Here is a 22,992-nt window from a genome sequence, read left to right on the forward strand (position 1 = left end):
AGCACTGTGAGTGCATTGTTGTACTTGCAGCTTTCTCTGTGTTCTCACCCCTTCTTTATCCCTACCCCCAAAGGACGAGGGTAAAATTGCAGTCATTTTTGCACAGAAGCAAGGGTTAGGGTCACAGTTATGGTCACAACGAACAAATTGTTGCTCTTTCTCCATGCAGTAATCTTCAGAGGACACTGCTGCAAATTTTCATTCCCATTCCTCTGACACCATTGATAAAATTTGAGTGCCATTTTTGAGTTAACACTTGTAAAAGCTCTTAAAACGCCATGGTAAACTTGGGTGCTGCAGGCCCGATAAAAGTATGCAAAGACACTGGAAGCTGCAAGTACTGCAGTGCTGGGGCCTATTTTCCATCTCTTCCCACCAGTGATGTCGTCGCAGATGCAGACGTGCAGGTGCTCTCCATGGCCATGTCCACCCCAACAGCCAGAGAAGGGGAGAAGTACCAGCACTCCATCCCTGTGCATCCCCCCACCACCACACCCCTGCTCCCTGCAGATAACTCAGCTGACTCATGTTCTAAAGGTCCCCTGTTCAATCCCCAGCAACTCCAGGTAGGGGTGGGGAAAGACCCCCCCCCCGAAACCTTGGTGAACTGCTGCCTCTTAAGTATAGCCAATCCTGAGCTGGTATACGGCAGCTTCATATGGTGACTTGGTGGGCAAGAGCCACGAGTTAGGAATTTGCTGGTTCGTCCTCTCTGACGTGAATGAGGTAGATGACCTTAGACAAGCTAAGGGTGAATGTCTTCCTGCTTCCCGAAGGAAAGCATCTCATTTATATCCCCCCAAAGCAGCTCAGCTGTGTTTGAAATGTTTGGTTGGCACTCCGTTGCTGGTTCTACCGCTGTGTGTTGTGATTGCTTTTTTCACTTCAGTTGCCTAATGGATATCAGTAGTCCAAAATGGCTTTGAAATGTAAGACAGCCTTTATTTTAGAAAAAGTGAGAGTTGCACACCAAAAGTCCACACAATGGTTAAAAAAAACACACCACTTAGACACACACACACACACACACACACACCCCACCAGCAATTAAGGTATTAACCCAGCTCTCTGTCTGTGGTTGTTGACCAGTAGGGAATTTACTGCTTTGCTCCTCATTTTCAAAGCCTCTCACTCCTGTGTTCACATTTGCAACCAAGCCTATTCATAAATTTAAAAAAAAACACCCTTTGGTTTTAAGATGAGGGTTAAGGTGCTGACAATCCTCAATCTCTAAAAATGTAGAAATTGTAAGTTAAGGTGATCACCTTACCTTCCGTGCTGCATAAGTAGTGAAGACTTTGTATAGACTCCTAAATAATGCTGGCTTTAGAAATGAGGCTTCAAACACCCACCCTTTGCCTTGGTCTTTCTGCTCAAGACTGGGCTGCAGAGAGGGGCAGGAATTCCACAGGAATTTCCCATCCACATTTTAAAAAGAGTCTTTCCATTATCCTCCACCAACACCACTTTTCAGGGATTGTCCAATTGTTCCCTCTTTATTTAGACCATCTCATAGAGTTCAATGAAGCTTAACTTGTAAGCAACACACTAAACGCTGTTAGTATTGCAATGCTATGGCCTATTTTCCATCTCTAGGGGCGGAGATCTTGTCATAAACACAATGAGCATTCATCCCCACAGAGAATACCAACTGCTTGAGCTGGCTCATGTTCGAAAGGTCCCCTGTTCAATCCCCAGCACTGCCAGGTAAGGGTGGGGTGATCCAGATGGTACCACCCACTCCAGTTGGTTCATGCACTAATGGTGGTGATAGGGGATGTCACTGGCTACTAGTCATGATGGCTATTTATCATCTCCAGGTTCAGAGATAGAATGCATCTGAACACTAGTTACTTCTGGTGTCCAGAAGGCAACAGCAGAAGGGAGCTGGTCTTGTGGTAGCAAGCATGACTTGTCCCCTTAGCTAAGCAGGGTCCACCCTGGTTGCATATGAATGGGAGACTTGATGTGTGAGCACTTGGTTAAGTGATATAAACTTAGGAGTGTTTCTGGGGGGGAAGTGGTTAAAACAGGCAAAGATGTTGCAACATATGACCTACCCTTGAATCCTTCAAAATTTGTGATAGGTTGCATTAAATACTGTTGTTAAAGGGGATAAAAAATTAGTGTTGAGCCTTCTGGTAGCCTCTAAAACCAAAATTTTGAGCAGATGGGAAACAGCAGAAGCCTAGATGCTAAGAGTTCTCTTAAGAGAACTAAGGATTATGTTTTTAGAACAATGGAACATATTTCTTTATTGCCATGTTAGATCTGGTCAGAATATTCTTACAGTTTTGAGTACAGAAGTGAGAAATATATATGTAATGATCCATAGCCAATTTTGTTGTGAATTATGATTCAGGTTAACTTTTAAACGCCTACTTCAAATTTTTGCTGAAAACAGAAAAAAAGAATCATTATTTCACAGCCTAATCGACTTTGCTGTGAGGTGGTTGTGAAGATAGTTTATTTTATTTATATCCCTCTTTTCCTCCAAGACGCACAGAGCACTGTATAGGGTTATGTTTATTATCACACCAACACTTTGAGGTGGGTTTCTTGAGAGAGACGGGAGTCCAGAGTCACCCAGTGAATTTCAAGGCGGAATGGGGATTTGAACTCGGGTCTCCCCGGACCTAGTCCAACACTCCAACCTCGGTTATCACGGTTCACGCATTATGGCAAACCCTTTGTACAATCTGTGTACAGCGTATGGAGGTGCAATTGTTCAATTATGCTGTGTACAGGTGCAGAGGTACCCTTCCCATTTGAAGGGGCCTGTATCCAGGCTCACTTCTAAAATGAACACATGTACAGACACACACAAAAACATGTGAGTGTATACAGATATTGGAACACAGGTACAACATAATGTGCGAACAGGGCTAAACTTGGCAGCATTTGATGCCTAGAGCCATAGCAACCCAGACTCATCCTGGCCTAGGCCCCACCTTGGCTTCTGCACTCACTTGGCCGAGTGGGGGGGGCATGCAGATACCTCTGCTGCTGGAGGTGCTAAGACCTCCTTCAGCAACACTGTCTTATGTTGCTTGGGAAGCACTGCTTCAGTATGCCCCCCTCACCCACCCCACTGGAGAGGCCAAACTGCATTGTGTTTGTGGGGGCAGAGGAAGGAGATGATGGATCCCTCCCCCACTAGCCCGGCCTGACTTCCCCAATACAGATTATGGCACAATCACAAAGCATCTATAAAAATGCAAGCAAAATGTGAACAGTGCTGTATTGAAGTCTTCAGGTTGGTAAATACTGCGTAAAATACCTTGAGATTTCATTCCTTGCCAACACACACACGCCCCACTGTTTTTAGTTCATTTTACAGTATTGTTGAAAGAATCCATGTGGAATTTAAGCAAATATGTATGTATATTCAACAGTCACAAGAAGTGCTCACATGCAAGCACCATTATCACACAGGCAGGCAATTCCCATGGTGTTAATATCATTTCTTTGCTGCAATATCTATTCTTATTTTGAGGAGCAGTATAGGGACCACCAAAAGATGGCTTCCCCATCCTTGTAAAACTACTCACAGCAATGCTTAGTGTTTAAAACTCTTTCTTTAGTGTTACATTTTCAAGTCTTTCCTCAATTCATTTCCTTGGTTTGACTGACATGGGCTGATTTCTGGTAACTGTAGAGAATACCGAGGATTTAATGTTTGATTACAACAAAGAAATAACTTCAACAAAATCAGGACAGTTTTAACCATTCCAAATGGTCTTTGGGTGGATGTGCAATCATCTGAGAAGCACACTGCCTCCGTTTCCTAGAAAGACCAAGCTTCTTCCTAAAAGGTGAAACATTCAATCAAAGTGTCATGTTCCATCTCTGTAAACCTGTTCTGAATCTAATAAGTCCGTGGCTGCAAACCGGAGAGGCCTCTGTTCCCCAAGCTCCAGTGCAAAGGATTCTGGGGCCTGTTCTAGGGCCACAGACCTTAGGCTCTCTTGCAGATGTTGGGCTACAAGTCCTACCATTCATGCCTACTGGCCACAGGGCTAGGGATGATGATGATGATGATGATGATGATGATAAGAGTTATAGGCCAGAAACTTCTGGAGGGCCAAAATTGTGCAACCCTGTTCTAGGAAATGCATTCCAGCTATGACATCTTCTGCCAGGGCTCACAACCAGCTGAAGGAGAGGATTGGACTTGGCCACCATTTTCTCCCCATAGTGCCTCCAGTATAGCATTATTCTGGGGATACTGGAGGGGAAAATATGGCTGCCACTAGAAGACATTATTCCCCCACCCCAGCCAGTGCCCTTTCAGCTCTCAAGCAGTCAAGGTAACACTGAGCAAGTTCTATAGTTGGGCAGGTCAAGGTCAAATGGGGAAAATGGCAACCAAGAGGTCCAGAAAGATCTTGCTTCCACCATCCATGGGGCCACAGCTCAATGGTAGAGCGGTTGCCTGGCATGCATGAGGTCTTAGGGTCAATCCCTGGCATCTCCACGTAGGGTTGAAAAAAAATTGTGCTTGGGGAGCTGCTGCCAGTCAGAGTAGACATCTACTGAGCTGGATGCACCAATTACCTGACTCAGCAGATGGCAGCTTCCTATGTTCCTCCGAACTGTAGGGGAGCCCAAGCAGCGATAGGGCTGCCCTGAGGGCACCTCACTGAGGGGCTTGTCTGTTACTGTGACTGAAAGCGTGGCCAAGAATACACCAATACACTCTCGGGCTTGATACTGCAGAGGAAGATTAACGTGGAGGGCTACCTGTCTTCATGGAAGCTTGTCCTCCATGGCTGACCTTCTCACGGAGAAATCCTCGATAAGCTTCCAAAGAACCCTCGTAGGTTCCCCACCACATCGTTTAAAAACCCCTCTCTTAACTATTCCATTCGCCACTGTTCTGGTCATTGTTTTCATCCTCTTCCGAGTCAGCAGACACTTTCTTGATCCTCAGCATAGCCGCTTTTATACTTCTCTCCAGCTCATTGTTCGATGCCTTCTGAAGGTCTGTCTTGGGCTCCGGACTCACTTTCCGCAGCTTCACTCCCTGCCTTATGGCCGCAAGGATGCCGTCATTGAGGGAGGAACCAGAGGAAGGAGGCGGGCGGGGAGGTTCCACTTTGCGGAGGAGGATTTCGCCACGCCTTAATGATGCCAAAACCTCATCCATGGTTCCTGGGACAAAAACAAACAAAATGGTTATCATCAAACAAATTCAGAGTCATAAAGAACAAGGAGGAATTTTTTTTGCAGAATCCCTGGATTTTTATTATTATTATTATTATTAAGGTAGGGCTACCTGATGGGCCCCCCGGGGGTATTCAGAGCCCTCCAGCCGGGCTACTCGTTCCTGACTGACCAACTTCCAGGAATTCCAGCCATATGGCACGTCAGTGAAGCTACAACAAGATTAGCAATGATAGGCACAGGAAAAGCAGAACGCTCGGCCTCTTTACCTGTACAGGTGTTTGCCGTGTGTGCTGCTGTCTTAGCTGCTCTCTCTGCACCGGGACTTCTCCTTGGAGGCTCCTCGCTCACGAGGGGCAGTGGTTGATCACTGGCTTGTGTCGTCCTCTTTAAGCCACCTAGATGGGCATCTGGCAGCGGGGGAGCGGGTGGGGGGGGAGGCAGCGGTGGCAGGGGAGGCACCTCCTCAGTCTGTTTGCAGTGCTTTGGGTCAGCCGGGGGAGCAAAAATATGGATGGGGATATCTGCCGAGGGCTTCGGGCGCAGCGCTTTGGGGCCTTTGGCTTGGATGGGGCGGGAGGTCCTGGAGTGCTTAGGGGGCAGCTTGCCGCTGATTGACAAGGGCTGAGTGGATTTTGCTGATGGAGTCCGGCGGGATGCACCCAGTGGCTGTTTAGAGTTCAGAGGCTGGGACCGAGACGTCTTCAGCACAAACTGAGCAGGACATTTCTGCAAGGGGGGAAAGGACCATGTTTCAGACAAGGCTACGGAAACCATAAGGACTAGCAGCACTTCTTAAAAACTCCAGCTGTATTCGTCTGCCAAGCAAACACAAACGATTGCCTCGTAACACCATGGACTACCAAAGCTTCTGCCCAAATCCATCTGTTAATCCTGCATGAGCCTAAAGCACAGGAATCCCTTTTGTGTTTAAGTTAGAAGTATTTTAATCACACTGGTACCCCACCTTTTTATTTATTTACTAGATGAGCTGTATATGCCACCATTCTTCATATAAGAAATCATGGTGGCTTACAGCAAAATTTGTTTTTAAAGAAGCACAACACACACTAAAATAGAAAGATTTTTTAAAGCATAACTTTCATCTAAGGAGCTCAGGGTAGCATATATGAGGCTATTCTTGTTTTACCCTCAGCTAGAAACCCATGGAGCATGTTATGGCAAAGCTGTCCATGGCAGAGTGGAGATTCGAACCCGGGTCTTCCCATCCAAATCCCAAAGAGTGGATTTGGGAGTGCAAGGCTCCACCCTGTGGCATCAGTCCTTCCCCCTAGCTGTTGTGGGCTCTACCGAGGAACAGATATGATAGATCAACACTTCTGCTTTCAATGCTGCCCCCCGGGGCTCTCCAACGTGGGTCCTCAGACGGTCTCCCATCATCACAATCCTCTTGTGCCTGGGGATGATGGGAATAGTAGTTCAACATCATCTGGGGAGCCAGGTTTGAGAGACCATGGCCCGTGACATTTCAAATCATATCTGACACAGTTACTTGAAAGCAATAAATAAAAAGTGTTCTTCCATCATGCAGGAAATTGAGAACTGCTAGATTCTGGCAGTGCTTGCCTCCTTGAAGGTTTTGAGCCTCTCCAGGGTCTTCTCACGCTCCTGCTTTATCCAAGCTTTTTTCGTTTTCTCTTCTTCTTTCTTCTTGTCTCTCTTCTGCATTTGAACATAGGTAAACATATGTGTGAGAGTATACAGGTGTGCTACCACCACTCCCGGCAAAACTAACAGCCTCTGTAGCTTAGTTAGCGATAAAAACACGAGGTCTCGGGTTCAAATTCAGACTCAGCCATAGCTTTGACAGGTAACCTTGGAAAAGGCACTATTTGTTAACCTCACTAGTGGCAATATTATTATTCATAAAACTATTGATATACCAAGCACTTTTCAATTTTAAAAAAGTTCTCAACATGGTTTGCATTGCAAAAGGTTTAAGAAAATGGTTTCCTGTTCCAAAAGGGTTCAGTCTAATACACATACACACTCACACACACACGCACACACACTGCAAGAGCCACTGAAGAAATGTTATGCTGAGCTGCATAGAGACAGTTGCTCTCTCCCTGTTAAATATCAGAGTACTACCACTTTAAAAGATGCCTCACCGCAGTTAGCAGGAGGAGTCGGAGTACTGTAGGGCTATGAGGAAACATAAGGAGCTTCCTCATACGGAGTCAGGCCACTGGTCCCTCTAACTCAGTATTGTCTACACTGACTGGCAGCGGCTTTCCCCAGCCCTATCTGGAGATGCTAGCGAGCAAACCTACGACCTCCTGCATACAAACAGATGCCCCACTATGGAGCTACAGTCCCATCCCTTACGTATGGTCTGACCTTTACGCACAAAGGCCATAGACTGAATACATGATGCAAAATGAACCAAAATCATCTGCTAGTCAAACAGAGGCATAAAATGCTTGGCAAGGCACTAAACCCTCGTGCTTTTAACCACTGGATATCCCACTCAGATTCCACCACCCTCCAATGTGGAATCCTCAAGGTGTGCCAACACCCACTCAAAATCTTCTCTGTAACCTTAGGGTCTGGAGTTGTTTTTTGAAAAGAAGAACTCTCCAGGTGCTGGGTTTTTACGTTATTTTAATTTACATTTTATATCCCGCTCTTCCTCCAAGGAGCCCAGATTTCAGTTTCTGTATTGGGAGAGTGTCATCACAAGATTCCTAAATACACGCGGAGTTGCAGAATTCCGCAACTTGCATATTTTATTCCAACTGAGCAGATTTGTAGTTTTGCTAACTCTGGAGAGGGGAGGGAAGCCCCACCCTCAACCTCCGGCGTTCGTATTTAGACACCTCCCTGACTGAGATCTCAGCAGGCATTACCTGAACACTTGAGTGTATCCTTGCAACCATAAAAACTAGAAGCCTTTGAAGAAGAAGAAGAAGAAGAAGAAACAGCCACCAAGATGAGAGCTGAATTCTGCAATGTTGCTGTGCTCCCAAATCACAGCACATACACAGAACTGGCCCTTACAGAGGGCTTCTTCTCTTCTGGGTACGCACCATCTGAATGCTGTGGTGTTGCAAGAAATGCCGAGTGCTCTCTCGTGCCTCCTGGAGACGGAGACGGCGGCTCTCTTCACACTGATCCTGAAAAAAAAAAGAAGCCAGTACAAAACGCCGCCTCAGCTGTCTGTTAAAAGGTAGGTGTATACCTGGGGTTTTTAAAAGAAAGGAGAGCTGAGCAGAGATCCAGAGGGTTGGATAAAGTGGAGAGCAAAGATGGAACATTGGAAGCTGCCTTCTACTGAGTCAGACCATTGGTCCACCTAGCTCAGAACGGCCTACTCGGTCTGGCAGCAGTCTCTCCCAGCACAACCTGGAGCCACCAGGGAGTGAACTTGGAACTTTCTGCGTGCAAGCATGCAGATGCTCTTCCGCTGAGCTAGATCTCCTAAGGGACCTTTACAACAGACAGTGCTCAATAGGGATATGCAAGAACTGGTCTGGAGGCCATTGCAGAGGGGGTGCACTTACCCCTCCCGTTGCTTTCCCACCAGCACACTTTAAAAAAAAAACTTCTTGGGGAGGCAGTGTACCTCCCTGCCCCCGTTTTGGGCCGGAAGTACCGTGCAGAAAAGCGGCAAGAAGGGTAAGTGCGTCCCCAGCTCTTAAAGAACCACCCCCCACCCCGGCACCGGACCACAGAGGCTTGGTTCCGTGCACACCACTAGTGCTCACATTTGAACAACCCATCCAAATGCAAACCAGAATGGGCCCTGCTTAGCAAAGGGGACAATTCATGCTCGCATAGCTCTCTTCCCCAAATACAGAGAGATCACGACCACAGGCATGCACTGTCTTCAAGCTTTCTACCTTCAGGCAATGTTCTCCATGTCAACTTTGTGTCCAAGTCATGGAGTTCCTACCTGTTTCCAGATATTCTAAGGTATATATTCTCTTCATAAAAGGCACTCGTGAGCTTTGCTGGGCCCTACCGTTGCCTTGCAAAAACAGAGTGCAGCCTAAAGCACAAGGCTGAAATGTTCCCCCAATTTTGCCACCTCTTTCACATGTGGCCAAAAGGGGAAGGGGGTGATTTCTGTGATCTTCAGTGGTGCAAAATGGGGCAAATGTGAATAATCAACATCTATTCAGCCACCACTCCAACTCTGGAGACATGGACATACCCAAACACATTCACAACCATAAGGACTAGAAACTTGGGTTTTCAAAAATATTGGCCGATGTTCAGTGCAGTGCAATGCTGGTGTTAGGGACCCACTGAGACTGCCCTGGCAGTGTTGTGGAAGAGCACTCTTATACAGATACTCAAAACAGCCCACATGCAGTTGCACAGCACTGCTTCTATGGTAGTGCTGTGCAACTTCACACAGCTGTTTTAACAACAAATAATATTTATATAATATACTGCTTTTCAACAAAAGTTTCCAAAGCAGTTTACATAGATAAATAATAAATATAAGATGGATGGATCCCTGTCCCCAAAGGGCTCACAATCTAAAGGAAATGTAAGATAGACACCAGCAACAGCCACTGGAGGTCCTGTGCTGGGGTTGGATTGGGCCAGTTACTCTCCCCCTGCTAAATAAAGAGAATCACCACGTTAAAAAGGTGCCTCTTTGCCCAGTTATCAGGGGTGACTGGTAAATATTTGTGTAAGCGGAAGAATGCTCTTCCGCAACATTGCCAGGACTGCCTTCCACATGCGTAGCAGTCCCAGCAGGTCCCTTACACCAGCATTACACTGCACTGAACATCAGCTGATATTTTTTAAAACCCAAGTTTCTATTCCTTATGGCTGTGAATGTGCTGCAAATTCTCATTGGCTGACATTCAGCATAAGAAGAACAGATCTGCTGGGTCAGGCCCAAGGCCTATCTAGTCCAGCATCCTGTTTCCCACACTGGCCCTCCAATGTTGGATGTCAGCTAATGAAAACTGAGGTACTTGGGAGTCTGAGAAATTTTTGCATCCATTTTGTATTCAGGCATAGAGAAGTAACTGCACCATCCTCATGCACAGTTTAGCTGCTAGACTCTTCCCCACACTTTCCTTGGACTAAGAAGAATCGTGCTGCAGATCTGTGCAGAAGAGCCCTGTCAGGGAACTATATATAACCCACATGACAAACAGTTAGTTATCAATACCTCTGTAGAGCCTGAATGAGTAATCAAGGGACAATTCCAAGGAAAATGGAATCCGGCACGTTACCTCTTTTTCAGTGACTGCAGCCATAATCAAATTTTCAAGCTGATATTATATATACCCACTGGCAAAAGAACATCTACTATAAGGCCATCCTTTTTCAAAACACTAAAATATTATGGATACTCACTGAAACATGCAAAATACACCAGTAACGGAATCAGAAGTGATCCCTACAAATTCTGATTCCGTTACAAACACGTTTGGCTTATTTCAGACACTATAATATTTTAGGGGGATGTTCTCTTGCCGGTGGGAATATATAATATCAATTTGAAAGTTTGCTTATGGCTACAGTAATTGAAAAAGTGGTAATGTGCCTGATTCCGTTACTCTTAGAATTACCCCAAGGTTAGACAAGAATTAAGCCAATAATTTATTCCACGCTGTTGCCATGCTTGGGTGGAACTGCAGTAGAAGCATACAGCCCCCTCCCACATCAACAGCACACCTGAAATGTGTGCATTTCACTATTATATTATAATATAATTTCACTATTATATTATAATAGCACACTATTTACCTTCTTGTTTCTGAGATAGGCTCTCCGGGAGCAGATAATCCCCCGTTTTGTCTCCAGCTGCTGGGTCCTCTGTCTCAGCTGAACCATTTCAGAGGAAGGTGCGTGGGTGAGTTCTAGTCCTTGATCAGCAGCTTCCAACTCATCAGGGTTTTCACAGGTGTCATAATAAACAACTTCATCCTGAATCTCTAGTAAGGCAAAATTTAACGGTAAGAGTGCAAAAATAAATAAAATATAGGAAGCATCTTTAGCGATTCTAAACTAGTCATTCCCAGTGTGCTGCAAGAAACCAAACAATTCATTAAATAATCAAAGTGCTGGTGAGCCCCAAAGGACCAGACCATCAGGGAGGTTACCCTTTGGGCTCCTGCATGATTTACTGCTCTGACATGTTGCTGCCAGAAAACCATCAGATTATTGACCCACCTCTACTGCTGCTGTCTACTCTAAACTGGCTGCATCTTTCCAGGGTTTTGGGCAGAGATCTTCCCCAACACCTGATTATATTAGCTGGAGATGCCAGGGCTTGAACCTGGGCCCATTTGCACGCAAGGCACATGCTCCAACACTGAGCTATGTGCACTGGTCAATGACCATAATAGTCTATCTATCACGGAGCTATGGCCCCTCCCTGTCCCACAGCAAAGCTGCAGCCTTGCCTTTTCTCGACCAGCTTCTGCGAGGGTCAGACAACTCTGCTGCCTCTTTGCATTGGGTATGGTTGGATCATTCAGCTGTGCCTGATGCAGAGGTGCACCCTGAAGCCTCCTGTCTATGCCCCCATGCATCTGCACCAAAGAAGTGAAGCCTTAACAGCTAGGCAGGGTTTCTCAACGTGTGGGTCCCCAGATGTTATTGGACTTCAACTCCCATAATCCTCAGCCCCAGTGGCCTTTGGTTGGGAATTATGGGAGTTGAAGTCCAATTACATCTGGGGACCCACACATTGAGAATCCCTGGGCTAGAAGGAGCCGATCTTGTCTTAGGACCCAACTACTCAGGAAGGTGCACCTGGAGCAGTCTCAGAGGGGAAGGACCAAAGCTCAGTGGGAAAACATATGCTTGGGATGCAGAAGGACCCTGGCTGGATCCCTGGTAGGACTGGGAAGTACCCCTTGGAAACCCAAGCAGATCATATTGAGCTAGATGGGCCAATGGTCTGACCCCAGATAGGGCAGCTTCCAGGGCACCCTTTTGGGGATGAGGCTGCAGCTCAGTGGCAGAGCATCTACTCTGCATGCAGAAGGTCCCAGGTCCTATCCCTGGAATCTCCAGGTGGGACTGGAAAAAGACCCTGTGAAACACTAGAGAGATGCTGCCAGTCAGTGTAGCCAATTCTGAGCCAGAGGGACTCCGCAAGAAGTCACAGCTCAGTGGCAGAGTGTCTGCTTGGCATGCAGAAGGTCGCAGGTCCAATCCCTGGGAGCATCTCCAGGTAGGGCTGGGAAAGACCCATTTGAAGCCCTGGAGAGCCTCTGCTATAGATGGTCCAACATGGTAGGAGGCACCTTCCTAGGTAACTGGCTGTTGGCTTGCAAAACAAAATAACACTCCTGGCCTTGGAACAGCTAGTCCTCCGATTAGGTGGGGCCCTTAATTTATTTTATTTATTATTTGATGTATATACCGCCCTTCCAAAAAATGGCTCAGGGCGGTTTACAGCAAAACAAAACAAAACAAAACAATTAAAATCAAAGCTAAATCAATTACACAAAATCATTTAATGGTTCTACCACCATCACTCCTCGCCTTCCCCTCGTTTTTTCTGAACACAGCAGCCAAGGGGGGTTGTCACAGAGGGCCAGGCCCCCTCTCTCCTCCAGAAGCCAACCACTAGGACTAAGCACGAACAGGGAAAGTGGCCACCCTGGCCAAGGCCGCCCCCCCCCGCCCCGCACCTTTCATCTGTCTCCGCAAGGTCTCCAGCTGTGTGACAAGCAGCATCTCCTCATTCTTCAGGATCTCAAACTGCACCTCATACAGCTCCAGCTGGGTTTCATAATACTCTATTTCCAGCTCTTCGACACAGGCCATGTCGTTCTCTTGCTCGCCCAAGCTCTGCATCTGGACAGATTCCGGGCAGAAGGAAGGAAGCATTGTCAAGACCACAAGCAGCTGATTCAGAAGCCTCACTCTGAATTCTTCCCACTCATCCTTCCCCATCAGAGGACAATTCCAAAAAGGCATCTAGGGCTACCTCTTGCACAATGTATGGCAATTTATTAATGCATATTAAAAACATATTGATCCTACGGATTGGCGTTAATGTATGCCTTGGGAGAACAGGGAGCACTGGGGTCTTTCCCAGCCCTACTGGAAGATGCAAAAGAAGAGTTTGGATAACAGGAAGGGTTTGGATAACTTCATGGAGGAGAGGTCTATCAACGGCTACTAGTCGGAGGTCTGTGGGCCACCTCCAGCCTCAAAGGCAGGAGAGCAGATTCAATCCCCAGCATAAGAACAGCTCTGCTGGATCAGGCCCAAGGAAGCCCATCTAGTCCAGCATCTTGTTTCGCACAGTGGCCCACCAAATGCCGCCGGAAGCCACAGGCATGCCTCTGAGTACCAGTTGCATCACTACCCGAAGGTCAGGACAATAAAAGAATGATAACACACTGAAAGCTGAATGTTTTGCAATGCAATTCCATCTCTAGGGGTGTGGACCTTGCCAAAATCCACAATGAGCATTTGTCCTTTGTCAATGAACATTTGACTTGTGTACTAGTTTTGCCACATCCTTATATGACTCCTCAACGTTGCTACAGCCTTACTTTCTTTCGGATGTCTGCTCTCTTGTGGTTCAGACACAGCTCTTTGGCTCTCATATGCTGAAGGGTCTCCTTCGCTAACAGGTACTTGAGGTTTTCTAGTCTCGGAGAAGCTGCCGCCCAAGCAGCTTGGCCAAACCGCTTTCGGTCTTGCTCCATCTGCTTCTGCATTGCTGTCAGAGAGTAGCAAAAAAACCCAACATCAAATAGATACCACGCTGCTAAGAATGGCCTCGAGTCTACTCAAAAACCAGGCACATATTGAACCAAGTGGCATTTGAAATGTGCCTGGGCATTCTGCAAATGGAAGGGGAAACTGGAACAACTTTAAGACAGCTGCACTCACAAATCAATGTATTTACTCTATTGATTACATCAGGACTTGGCAAATCCCAGGCGCCAGGGAGCCACGGCACATGGCACCCAGATGAGGAAACTGGGAGGCAGAGTTATTTAATAAAATATTAATTTGTCCCAGGCAGCCCTATCTTTGTTCTGAGTAGGTTACTCAAAAAGGGGACAAAGAGAAGCCTATTTACCCCTCCCCCTCCATTCTGTCCATCACTAAGTCTGGTGACAAAATTACCAGACTTCGTAAAGGACATTGTGGAGGGAGAGGGTAAATGGGTTTCTCTTTCTCCCCTTTGCTATTAACATACTCAGAACAGAAACTAGGCTATCAGGGACAAATACATATAAATTTAAGTGGACTCTGCCTTTAAGACTACACTTAAATATTAAGTGTACTCTGGCTCCTAAATGTTTGGGCTGGCTCCTAGATCCAAAGAAAATCTGTCAAGGCCTGAATTACATGTACATCACATGCGTCATCCCCGATGGAAACCAAAGATGCCTTCCGTGGGGGTTTGCAGGCACTGACCAAACCCATTCAGGGTCTCCCATCCAGGCACTGACCAGACCTGGACTGGCTTAGCTTCAGCAAATGAACAGGATCACATACCTTCCAACATCTTACACTGAAAGTTGGGGGAACAGAACATGGACCAGGCAGTCCTTGGTTCAAATCTTACCCCAGCCATGGTAGCCTTTGGTTGGTTTTGGAACCAGAGAGTTAATTTTTCTTAAAAAGCAAAACTGCCATCAAGCAGAAGACTCTCTCAGAGCTCCGGACTGCAAGAGCTGAGCTCCTTTTTTGAAAAAAATCGCAAGCGGCACTGAAAGTCTTTGGATTGAGAAGGCAAGAAGCACAAGTTTTTAATAGGTAAGCAAGAGCTAACCTGCCTCAGAGGGTTGGAAGGATTATTGAGACAACTAGAGAACCAGTGTGGGGTGGTGATTAGATGCTGGGTGGACACCAAGCTCAAATTTCCACGCAGTTCCCTGGATGACCTTGGGCTAGCGAGTGACCCTGTCACTCCTTGGGCTAGCGAGTGACCCTTGCTAAACAGGGACCAGGGAAACCCAAGTTCAAATCCCCACTCAGCCCTGAAACTCACGGGGTGACTCGGCCAGTCCTACCTCTCAGGGTTATTGTGAGGATAAACATCACCATGCACACCACTCTGGGCTCCTTGAAGGAAGAGCAGGATACCCATGTAAACATAAATACTTATGGACAGGAACTTCTCAGTGGATCGTGCCCCCTGGGTCAGATCCGCTGCCTCCCGCTCTGCTCGCCCGTCTGAAGCTGGCTGTGGGGCTCCCTCCCTCACCTGCAAGAGCTGTCACGGTCTCCCTGAAGTAGCCCACTGTGATGTCTTGAATGGAGCACACAGCTTCCTCGGCCTGCTTCGCCCACTCCTCGGCCTCCTTCTGCAAGGCTTCGATCCTTTTCGGGCCCAGCCGGTCTGCCCGCAAGGCTTTCTGCAAAGGGAATCCGTGAGGAGCTCCGTCAAAATGCAAACGCAGAACAGCGCAAAAGGTGCGCCCTCTGAACAGTGCACAGATGCAGTTGGGCGGGTGTGTGTGAAAGATGTGCTGCAATTTGGTCTGTCTGCTGTTAAAGGTATTCACAGTATTCTCACATTGCATTTTAAGAAGCTGCCATACACCGAGTCAGACCATCGGGTCCATTGGTGGCTGCCAACATGTGACTATTTTATGCCCATTAATCATTCCCCAACTCAGCGGTGTAGCCCTGGCAAACTGCTGCTCCTACTCCACAGTGTCATTTCAACCCTTTTCAGCCTGTTCCTCAATCATCTCAAACCTTTGCAGTTTAGCACTGCTTCTCATCATTTATGTCTTCTGGTGCAGAACTGATTCTGCCGTACTCACATCGAGACATAACCCTTTTTTAAGTGAATAAAACACTCAACTGGCTCAGCGACAAACTTCAAAAGATCTTAATCTGGCAAATGGAAGTCAGTGGAGGCAATATTATTATTATTTAGCCGCTGCCTCCTCAGCCTCCCCCCTTCCCAACTCTCATCCTCCTCACGAGGAGCCCATTTTTGTCAGCTGCTCGGCTGCTCACAGTGGCACCGCAGCCTTCTCCTCGACCTCCCCCGCCACCCACAGCTCTCATCCTCCTTGCATGGAGGCCAATGGCCCCATTTTTGCTGCCTGCTCGGCCACCCTCGGCAGCTTGCAACAGTGGCACTACCAGCTCCTCCTTGGTCTCCCTCCCTCCCGGCTCTCACAACTCCTGGCAGCTGCTCACAAACTCTCGCGAGATCTGCCACACACGGGATTAGCCACGGGTACACCTTAGAGAATTATATATAGAGAGATGATAATAATAAATGAACACATGATGCTGCCTTATACCAAGTCAGACCCTTGGTCCACCTGGCTCAGCCCTGACTTTCAAACAGAGGCTGGGCAGCCATCTGTTAGGGATACTGAAGCAGTTTTCCTGCATGGAGCACAGGGGGTTGCGGAGTCCAGTTGTGGAAGGTCATTAGTAGAACTGGGTTGCCACAGACCACTAAGATTCCTTTCAAAATCCAACATCCTATGGTTCTGCAACTACAAAACAAGTAAATAATAAGAAGCTTCCTTTTTTAGCCACCCCATAAATTGCTCACACCCCAACATTAAAACGTCCCAATAACACCACACCACACACATCAAAGCACAAAAAATACAAGTTTAAATGCTTTTTTAAAAAATCAATTTTAAAAATCAAATTTTAAAAGCCCGAAGGATTAGAAAGGTTTAGTAGTTTTATTAAAAAAAATCATCACAGTATTTCCATTCCATAGTGTTTGTTAATCATTACTGGAAATTGGGCTTGTTTGTCCTCTATTTTTTTATATAGTTTTAAGGAGGAAGTACTCGGTTTACAAGATGGTAGATTCTAACAAGAAGCCTTCTGTCCAGATATCCCAGACTCACTCCCCATGTACTATAAACTTAGTTTGTATCAGACTGTCAGCACACAGGTTCTAAAGGGGTGTTTCTTGTACTCCGATCGGCCATCTTGTTTCAAGATGGCAGATAGGGTAAAGAATACCCCCATCACCACGATCAGGAACTCCATCATGTGCTGCGATGTGACTGTCAATCGGTGTCAATTTTTTCTGGATCCAGGAGCCAGCCCAAACTTTAGGAGCCTGATAACACTTGACGAGATGACCAGACTTAGTGATGGTCACTGTGCGGAGGGAGGGTCAATGGGCTTCTCTTTATCCCTTTTACGAGTAACATATTTAGAACAGAAACATGGCTTTCTGGGACAAATAAAAATGTGATTAAATAACTCTGCCTCTGAACATCCTAGTCTAGGCTTCATGGATTTAGATCCACCATAAAGAAATGAGTTCTAAGAGGGTGTTGCTTATACTGTGGCCACCATTTTGAAACAAGATGGCGGAGGAGACACATGCCTCCATCAGGGTCTCCTAGGACCCCCTCTCATGCGCTGGAAGTTTGGAAACACAGAAGCTATTAAAGAGGGAAGGGAACGCATACACACCGCACAAGCTTTCTTTCCTCTGGGTAAAGGCAAAGTGTGCCATCGAGTCAGTGTTGACACCTGGCGCCCACAGAGCCCTGTGGTTGTCTTTGGTAGAATACAGGAGGGGTTTGCCATTGCCTCCTCCTGTGCAGTATGAGATGACGCCTTTCAGCATCTTCCTATCTCGCTGCTGCCCGATACAGGGGTTTCCCATGGTCTAGGAAACAGCAGGGATTCAAACCAGCAACCTTCTGCTTGTTAGTCACGCATTTCCCTGCTGCGCCACTTAAAGTGACTAGGCGGTAGTAGGCTAGAAATATCCAAGATCTCAAGACCTGAGGTCACAATGGACATTCAATACAGTATTTCTAATTGTAGGCCCAATTAAAACAGGATTTGGGACTAGGTCTTTCTAGTGGGACATTGGAAAAGCTGGAACACCTACCAGGATCTCCAGTCTGTACAATGTGGCCAGTTCCCGCATATCTCTAAACGGCTGCAATAAATATTGGTAGAACTGGGTTGCCACGGTAACCAGGGCCCAGTATGCTTCATCTTCCTCCTCGTAAAGGTCCATTAAGGCGACCAGCTTGCTGGCATCTTTGTGCTGATGAAGAACCTGAGTGGGGAAGAAAGTTCTGAAGTTAACAGGGCTCCCGTCTCTGCAAATGCCTGCGGGAGCGAGGAGGGAGTGCGTGTGTGTACATCGGGGAAAGAGTTATTAAGAGTTGCACCATTTCCACTACTTAAGCAGGACTGAAGCGAATGGAAGACGCAGAGTGGCACCGACTGGAGGACCCCCGCAGGCTGTCTGTGGCTATTCATCATAACAAAATGTTGCAGTGTGTACCTGGTATGCCTTGCCGGTTCGAATCCCCACTGGTATAAACACCTGTATCGGGCAGCAGTGATATAGGAAGATGCTGAAAAGCATCATCTTATACTGCGCAGGAGATGGCAGTGGTAAATCCCTCTTGTATTCTATCAAAGACAACCACAGGGCTCTGTGGGTGCCAGGAGTCGACACCGACCCAACGGCACACTTTACCTTTACTCCTTTCCCCCACAGAAGCAGAAGGCATTGTGACTGTCTTGAGGGTGTATTCTTAAAGCTGAGAAATTTCCTGCTCTTTTTGTTCTTCCCTGCCCCCTCACCATCGAGTTCCATTAGCTCCACCCACCTGGTTGCCTATTAACTACATTCAATCCACTCCACTGAGTTACACAGGGGCAGTTTGAGATCCCCCTCCCCACACTTAGGTTTCCCCCCCTTCAAATTTGTGACAAATCTGCAGGTTGCCCTGAGGCTGCTAGTACTTCCCTCTCTTGCCTGCAGGTACTGAAGTTATGCATCCCTAAAGATCCTAACATTTCCAGCTCTTTCGGAAGAGAGCACGAATTGTCCCCTTTGCTAAGCAGGGCCCACCCTGGTCCACATTTGAATGGGAGACTACATGTGTGAGCTCTGTAAGATATTCCCCTTAGGGGATGGGGCTGCTCTGGGAAGAGCACCTGCATGCCTGCAGGCAGAAGGCTCTAATTATAACTACCCAGAACTCCCATATATGGCGGGGGGGGGGATAGTTCTGAATACCAAACCAGGAAGGACTGTTGCCTTCACACTTTGCTTCTGAGTGCCTCCCCTCCAAAAAAAGGAAGAAGAGAAAAGGAAACAGCCCTATACCAAGTTCATCTATTGCTCCAACGAGCTCAGTACTGCTTACACTGACTGGCAGCGTCTTCAGACAGAGTCTTGCCCAGCCCTACCGGAAGATGCTGCCAGGGATTGAACCCGGGTCCTCTGGTATGCAAAGCAGATGAGATTTGGCCCCATCCTCAAGCACCTGACTGACCACTCTCAGAAACCTGAGGGACCTACCATCGGACCTGGCACATGAAATGTTTACATTTTCACATACATAAACTGCAACTGTTAACCGTTGCTCCAGAAGCCACAGCGTCGGATTCAAGAGCCGAGACTTCAAAACAGTGGGCAATTTAGAGCACCTAAGCAATTACATCCAGCAGGGGGGAAAAGATATTACTGCCGACACACTCTTCAGGGTGCTGATTGCTTTACATCACAGCTGAACTGGTGCACAGCGGCGACTCAAACACTTCATTCGTTTCAGCTTCTAATAAATGTACGGAGGCAGCCACTGACTGAAGACGTTTCATTTTTCTAAACAGGGAATGGCTTACATGAAACCAAGGCTGCCCAGCAGGCCGGCAGATGGAAGCCCAAGTCAAACACGGCCGCTGACTTGAGAGTCTGGTGGTTCGTGCCTTGCAAGCAGACATTCCTTGTGCCCACTTCAAACGGCATGAGAAATTCAAAGCAGGAGCCAGAGAAATGGCTTTCCCTTTCTGCAGGTGGCTTTCGCTCCCACGTCTGGAGTGCTTTGTGGCCCTTCAGATGGCAGGGGAAAGGCCACATTTAGGAACATAGGAAGCTGCCATATACTGAGTCAGACCAGTGGTCTATCTAGCTCAGTATTGTCTTCACAGACTGGCAGCGGCTTCTCCAAGGTTGCAGGCAGGAATCTCTCTCAGCCCTATCTTGGAGAAGCCAGAGAAGGAACTTGAAACCTCCTGCTCTTCCCAGAGTGGCTCCATCCTCTAAGGGGAATATCTTAAGTGCTCACACTTCTAGTCTCCCATTCAAATGCAAACCAAGGCAGACCTTGCTTAGCAAAGGACCTTGCTTAGCAAAGACCTTGCTTGCTCCCACAAAACCAGCTCTCCTCCTGTTTCCTGTCAATTTTCATTTCCACTCCTCTGACAGCATCGACAATGTTTGATATTGGTTTTTGTGGTTTTAAAAAAGCAATAAAGCTTTTAAAACATCATTGGAAATTTGGCCACTGAAGGCCTGGTGGTCAGGACGATAAAAGTGTGCGAACACACTGAAAGCAGAAAACATTGCAATGCTGTCACCTCTAGGAACGTAGACCTTGTCAAAAATCACAATGAGCATTAGTCTCCTCCAGATAGTACTGAACAACCCAGTTGGCTCATGCACTATTAGCAGCCAGGCCAAAATTTGTGGTTGCCAAGATCCCGACTATGGTTTGATTACAGTTTGTTTATTTCTGCATTATATCTTACTCTTCCGCCAAGAACTTCAGAGCAGCATACATGGTTATGTTTATCCTCACAACAAGCCTGTGAGGTAGGTCAGACAGAGTTAAGTGACTGGCCCAGAGTCACCCAGTGAGTTTCATGGCTGAACAAAGATTTGAACTCGGGTCTCCCCACTCCCAATCCAACGTACCGGCAAATGCCTTTTCAGAACTTCCAGGAGTCTGAGTTAAACACCTGCTTTTCCAAATTCCCAGTGTAATACCTGCACTCTTTAGAAGGGATCATCTATCCAACCATGGGAAGCACCATGAAGACGAGTTGATGCCAGGGCAGCTCAGTTAATAGAGCATCAGACTTGAAGAGCATCTTTGCATGCAGAAGGTCCCAGGTCCAACCCTTGGCACCATCTCCAGGTAGGACTGGGAGAGACCCCTGCCTGAAACCTTGGAGAAACTGCTGCCAGTCACTGAGCTAAATGGATCAATTGTTCCAGTGGTTTGTTTTTACAATCATGGAGAAAGTGAATAGAAAAACTGCCCCCTCCTTCACATATTACTACAACTCACTCAGTGGGACTGGCAGCACATTCAGGACAGACGAGAAAGAACTTCTTCACACCATGTGTAATTAATCTGCAGAATTCACTGCCACAACATGTCCTGGGTAGAACAAATCGCGTTGGATTCAGGTGTTTCAGAGAATGCAATTATCAAGGGCTATGAGAGAGCTGGAGTGGTGTAGTGGTTAGTGTTGGACTAGGACTGGGGAGACCCGAGTTCAAATCCCCATTCAGCCGTGAAGCTCACTGGCTGACTCTGAGTCGCTTCTCTCTCAGTCTAACCTACATCACCAGGTTGTTGTGACGATAAATACAGCCATGTACATTTTAGGGCTCCTTAGAGAAAGAGCAAGATATAAATGTAAAAATAAAGAAAGCAGAGTGGCATGAACTTCCATGCTCAGGGGCAGTATATGGCACCTCCGAACACCATCTGCTGAGGGCCAACAGGAGAAGGATCTTGCCTTCAGATGCCTGGTTTGCAGGCTTCCCAGAGGCATCTGGTCGGCCACTGTGTGAAACAGGATGCTGGCACAGAGACCTTTGCCGCTTGGGCTCTTGCCACAACAGGGTCAGCCCAGGGAATTTAATTTCTGGTTAATTTCTCGCGGCTGCACAGCTGCTTAAACGGGCAGAGCTACTGTGCAGAAGAACAGAGACGACCCTGGTGGGCTACTGGGCTGGCCCTGGGTGCGCGCCAGCGGAGAAGGAGCGTAACTACTATTAGGCAAGGGACAGCAGGTGCCTGGGGGCCCCCACGCCTCAAGGGGGCCCCAAGAGACAAGTCACATGACTGTATATTGTGCAGTGTGTGTGTGTGTGTATTTGCGAGGGGCCCATTTTAAAAATTTGTCTCTCGGCCCACTCCAGCCTTGTTACGCCCCTGAGAAAGCGACACCCTTCCGTGCGTAAAAGCTCGCCAAAGCTGGCCCGGTTGGGCGAGCCGCCTCTCCCCACCTCGCCACCCCCGCCTGCGGCTGTACCCTGCGCAAGGCCTCCTTGGCGTCGCTCAGCTGCCCCTTCAGGGCTTTCCTGCGGAACTCCTGCAAGTTCTCGAAGTATTCGTCCTCCTCGTCCTGGTCGTGCGCGAAGAGCGTGTCCAGCAGGGCTTTGCGGCCGCACAGCTCCAGCGCCCAGCCCAGGTAGCGCTCCAGGCGGTGGCACAGCGCCTCCAGCTCCGCCTCGGCCAGCACCGGGCAGCCGGGGAAGAGCAAGGCCCACAGGCCGCTCTGGCCGGTCAGCGCGGCGGGCAGCGCCGGGAAGCAGCTCTCCAGCCGCTCGTTGAGAGCCGCCAGCTGCCGGTGGATGTTGTGCAAGGCCTGCGAGGAGTACAAGCCGGCCCAGCTCGGCTGCTCTCCGGCGAGGCCCCCGCCGCCGTCCTCGGCCCCTGCCTTCCCGCCGGCTTGCTCTTGCAGAGTCCGGTTGTGGCAAGTCACCGCGAACTTGCTCTCGACGGCGTTCCAGGCCACCAGGAAGCGCAGCTTGTGGGGCGCCTCGGGCTGCCCGAAGACGTTCTCCTTGACCGCCACCCAGCCGTCCAGGCTGTCGAGCTGCGGCTCCGCGTCCATCGCGCCGCGCCCGGCCTCGCGGGCTGCTGCCCCCCGCCCGGCCGGGCCACTTCAAAGGCTTCCGCCAACGTTCTAGAACCCCGAGAAACTTTGCAACTCTTTAGCGAAACAGAAACAACCCAGCGGCCGAGGCGGGGGCGGGGCTGCTGGGGCTCTTCCTCAGCGTCGTCGTGCGTCGCTCCCTCTTCCGATTGGCTGGCTGGCTTTCGGAGAGGGTGAAGACTCCGTTCCTCCGGCCGCAGGAAG

At 48.1% G+C, this 22,992-nt stretch overlaps 2 protein-coding genes across 2 annotated transcripts in view; one reads left to right on the top strand and one right to left on the bottom strand.

Annotated features, from left to right (window-relative positions):
- Window positions 1–22,992, top strand: part of HOMER2 (homer scaffold protein 2) — a 126,416-nt gene that overhangs the window by 101,865 nt on the left and 1,559 nt on the right. The gene's annotated exons all lie outside the window — the stretch shown is intronic.
- WHAMM (WASP homolog associated with actin, golgi membranes and microtubules) lies at window positions 918–22,984 on the bottom strand. The gene is made up of 10 exons (XM_053272967.1): window positions 22,162–22,984; window positions 17,981–18,154; window positions 15,347–15,497; window positions 13,677–13,846; window positions 12,804–12,969; window positions 10,906–11,093; window positions 8,217–8,303; window positions 6,754–6,849; window positions 5,436–5,895; window positions 918–5,154 (listed from the first exon to the last, which is right to left on the bottom strand). Exons 1-10 carry the CDS (start codon window positions 22,744–22,746, stop codon window positions 4,856–4,858), a joined length of 2,376 nt encoding a protein of 791 aa, XP_053128942.1. The 5' UTR covers window positions 22,747–22,984; the 3' UTR covers window positions 918–4,855.

This window comes from Hemicordylus capensis, chromosome 10, assembly GCF_027244095.1.
Source record: "Hemicordylus capensis ecotype Gifberg chromosome 10, rHemCap1.1.pri, whole genome shotgun sequence".
NCBI classification, from domain to species: domain Eukaryota; kingdom Metazoa; phylum Chordata; class Lepidosauria; order Squamata; family Cordylidae; genus Hemicordylus; species Hemicordylus capensis.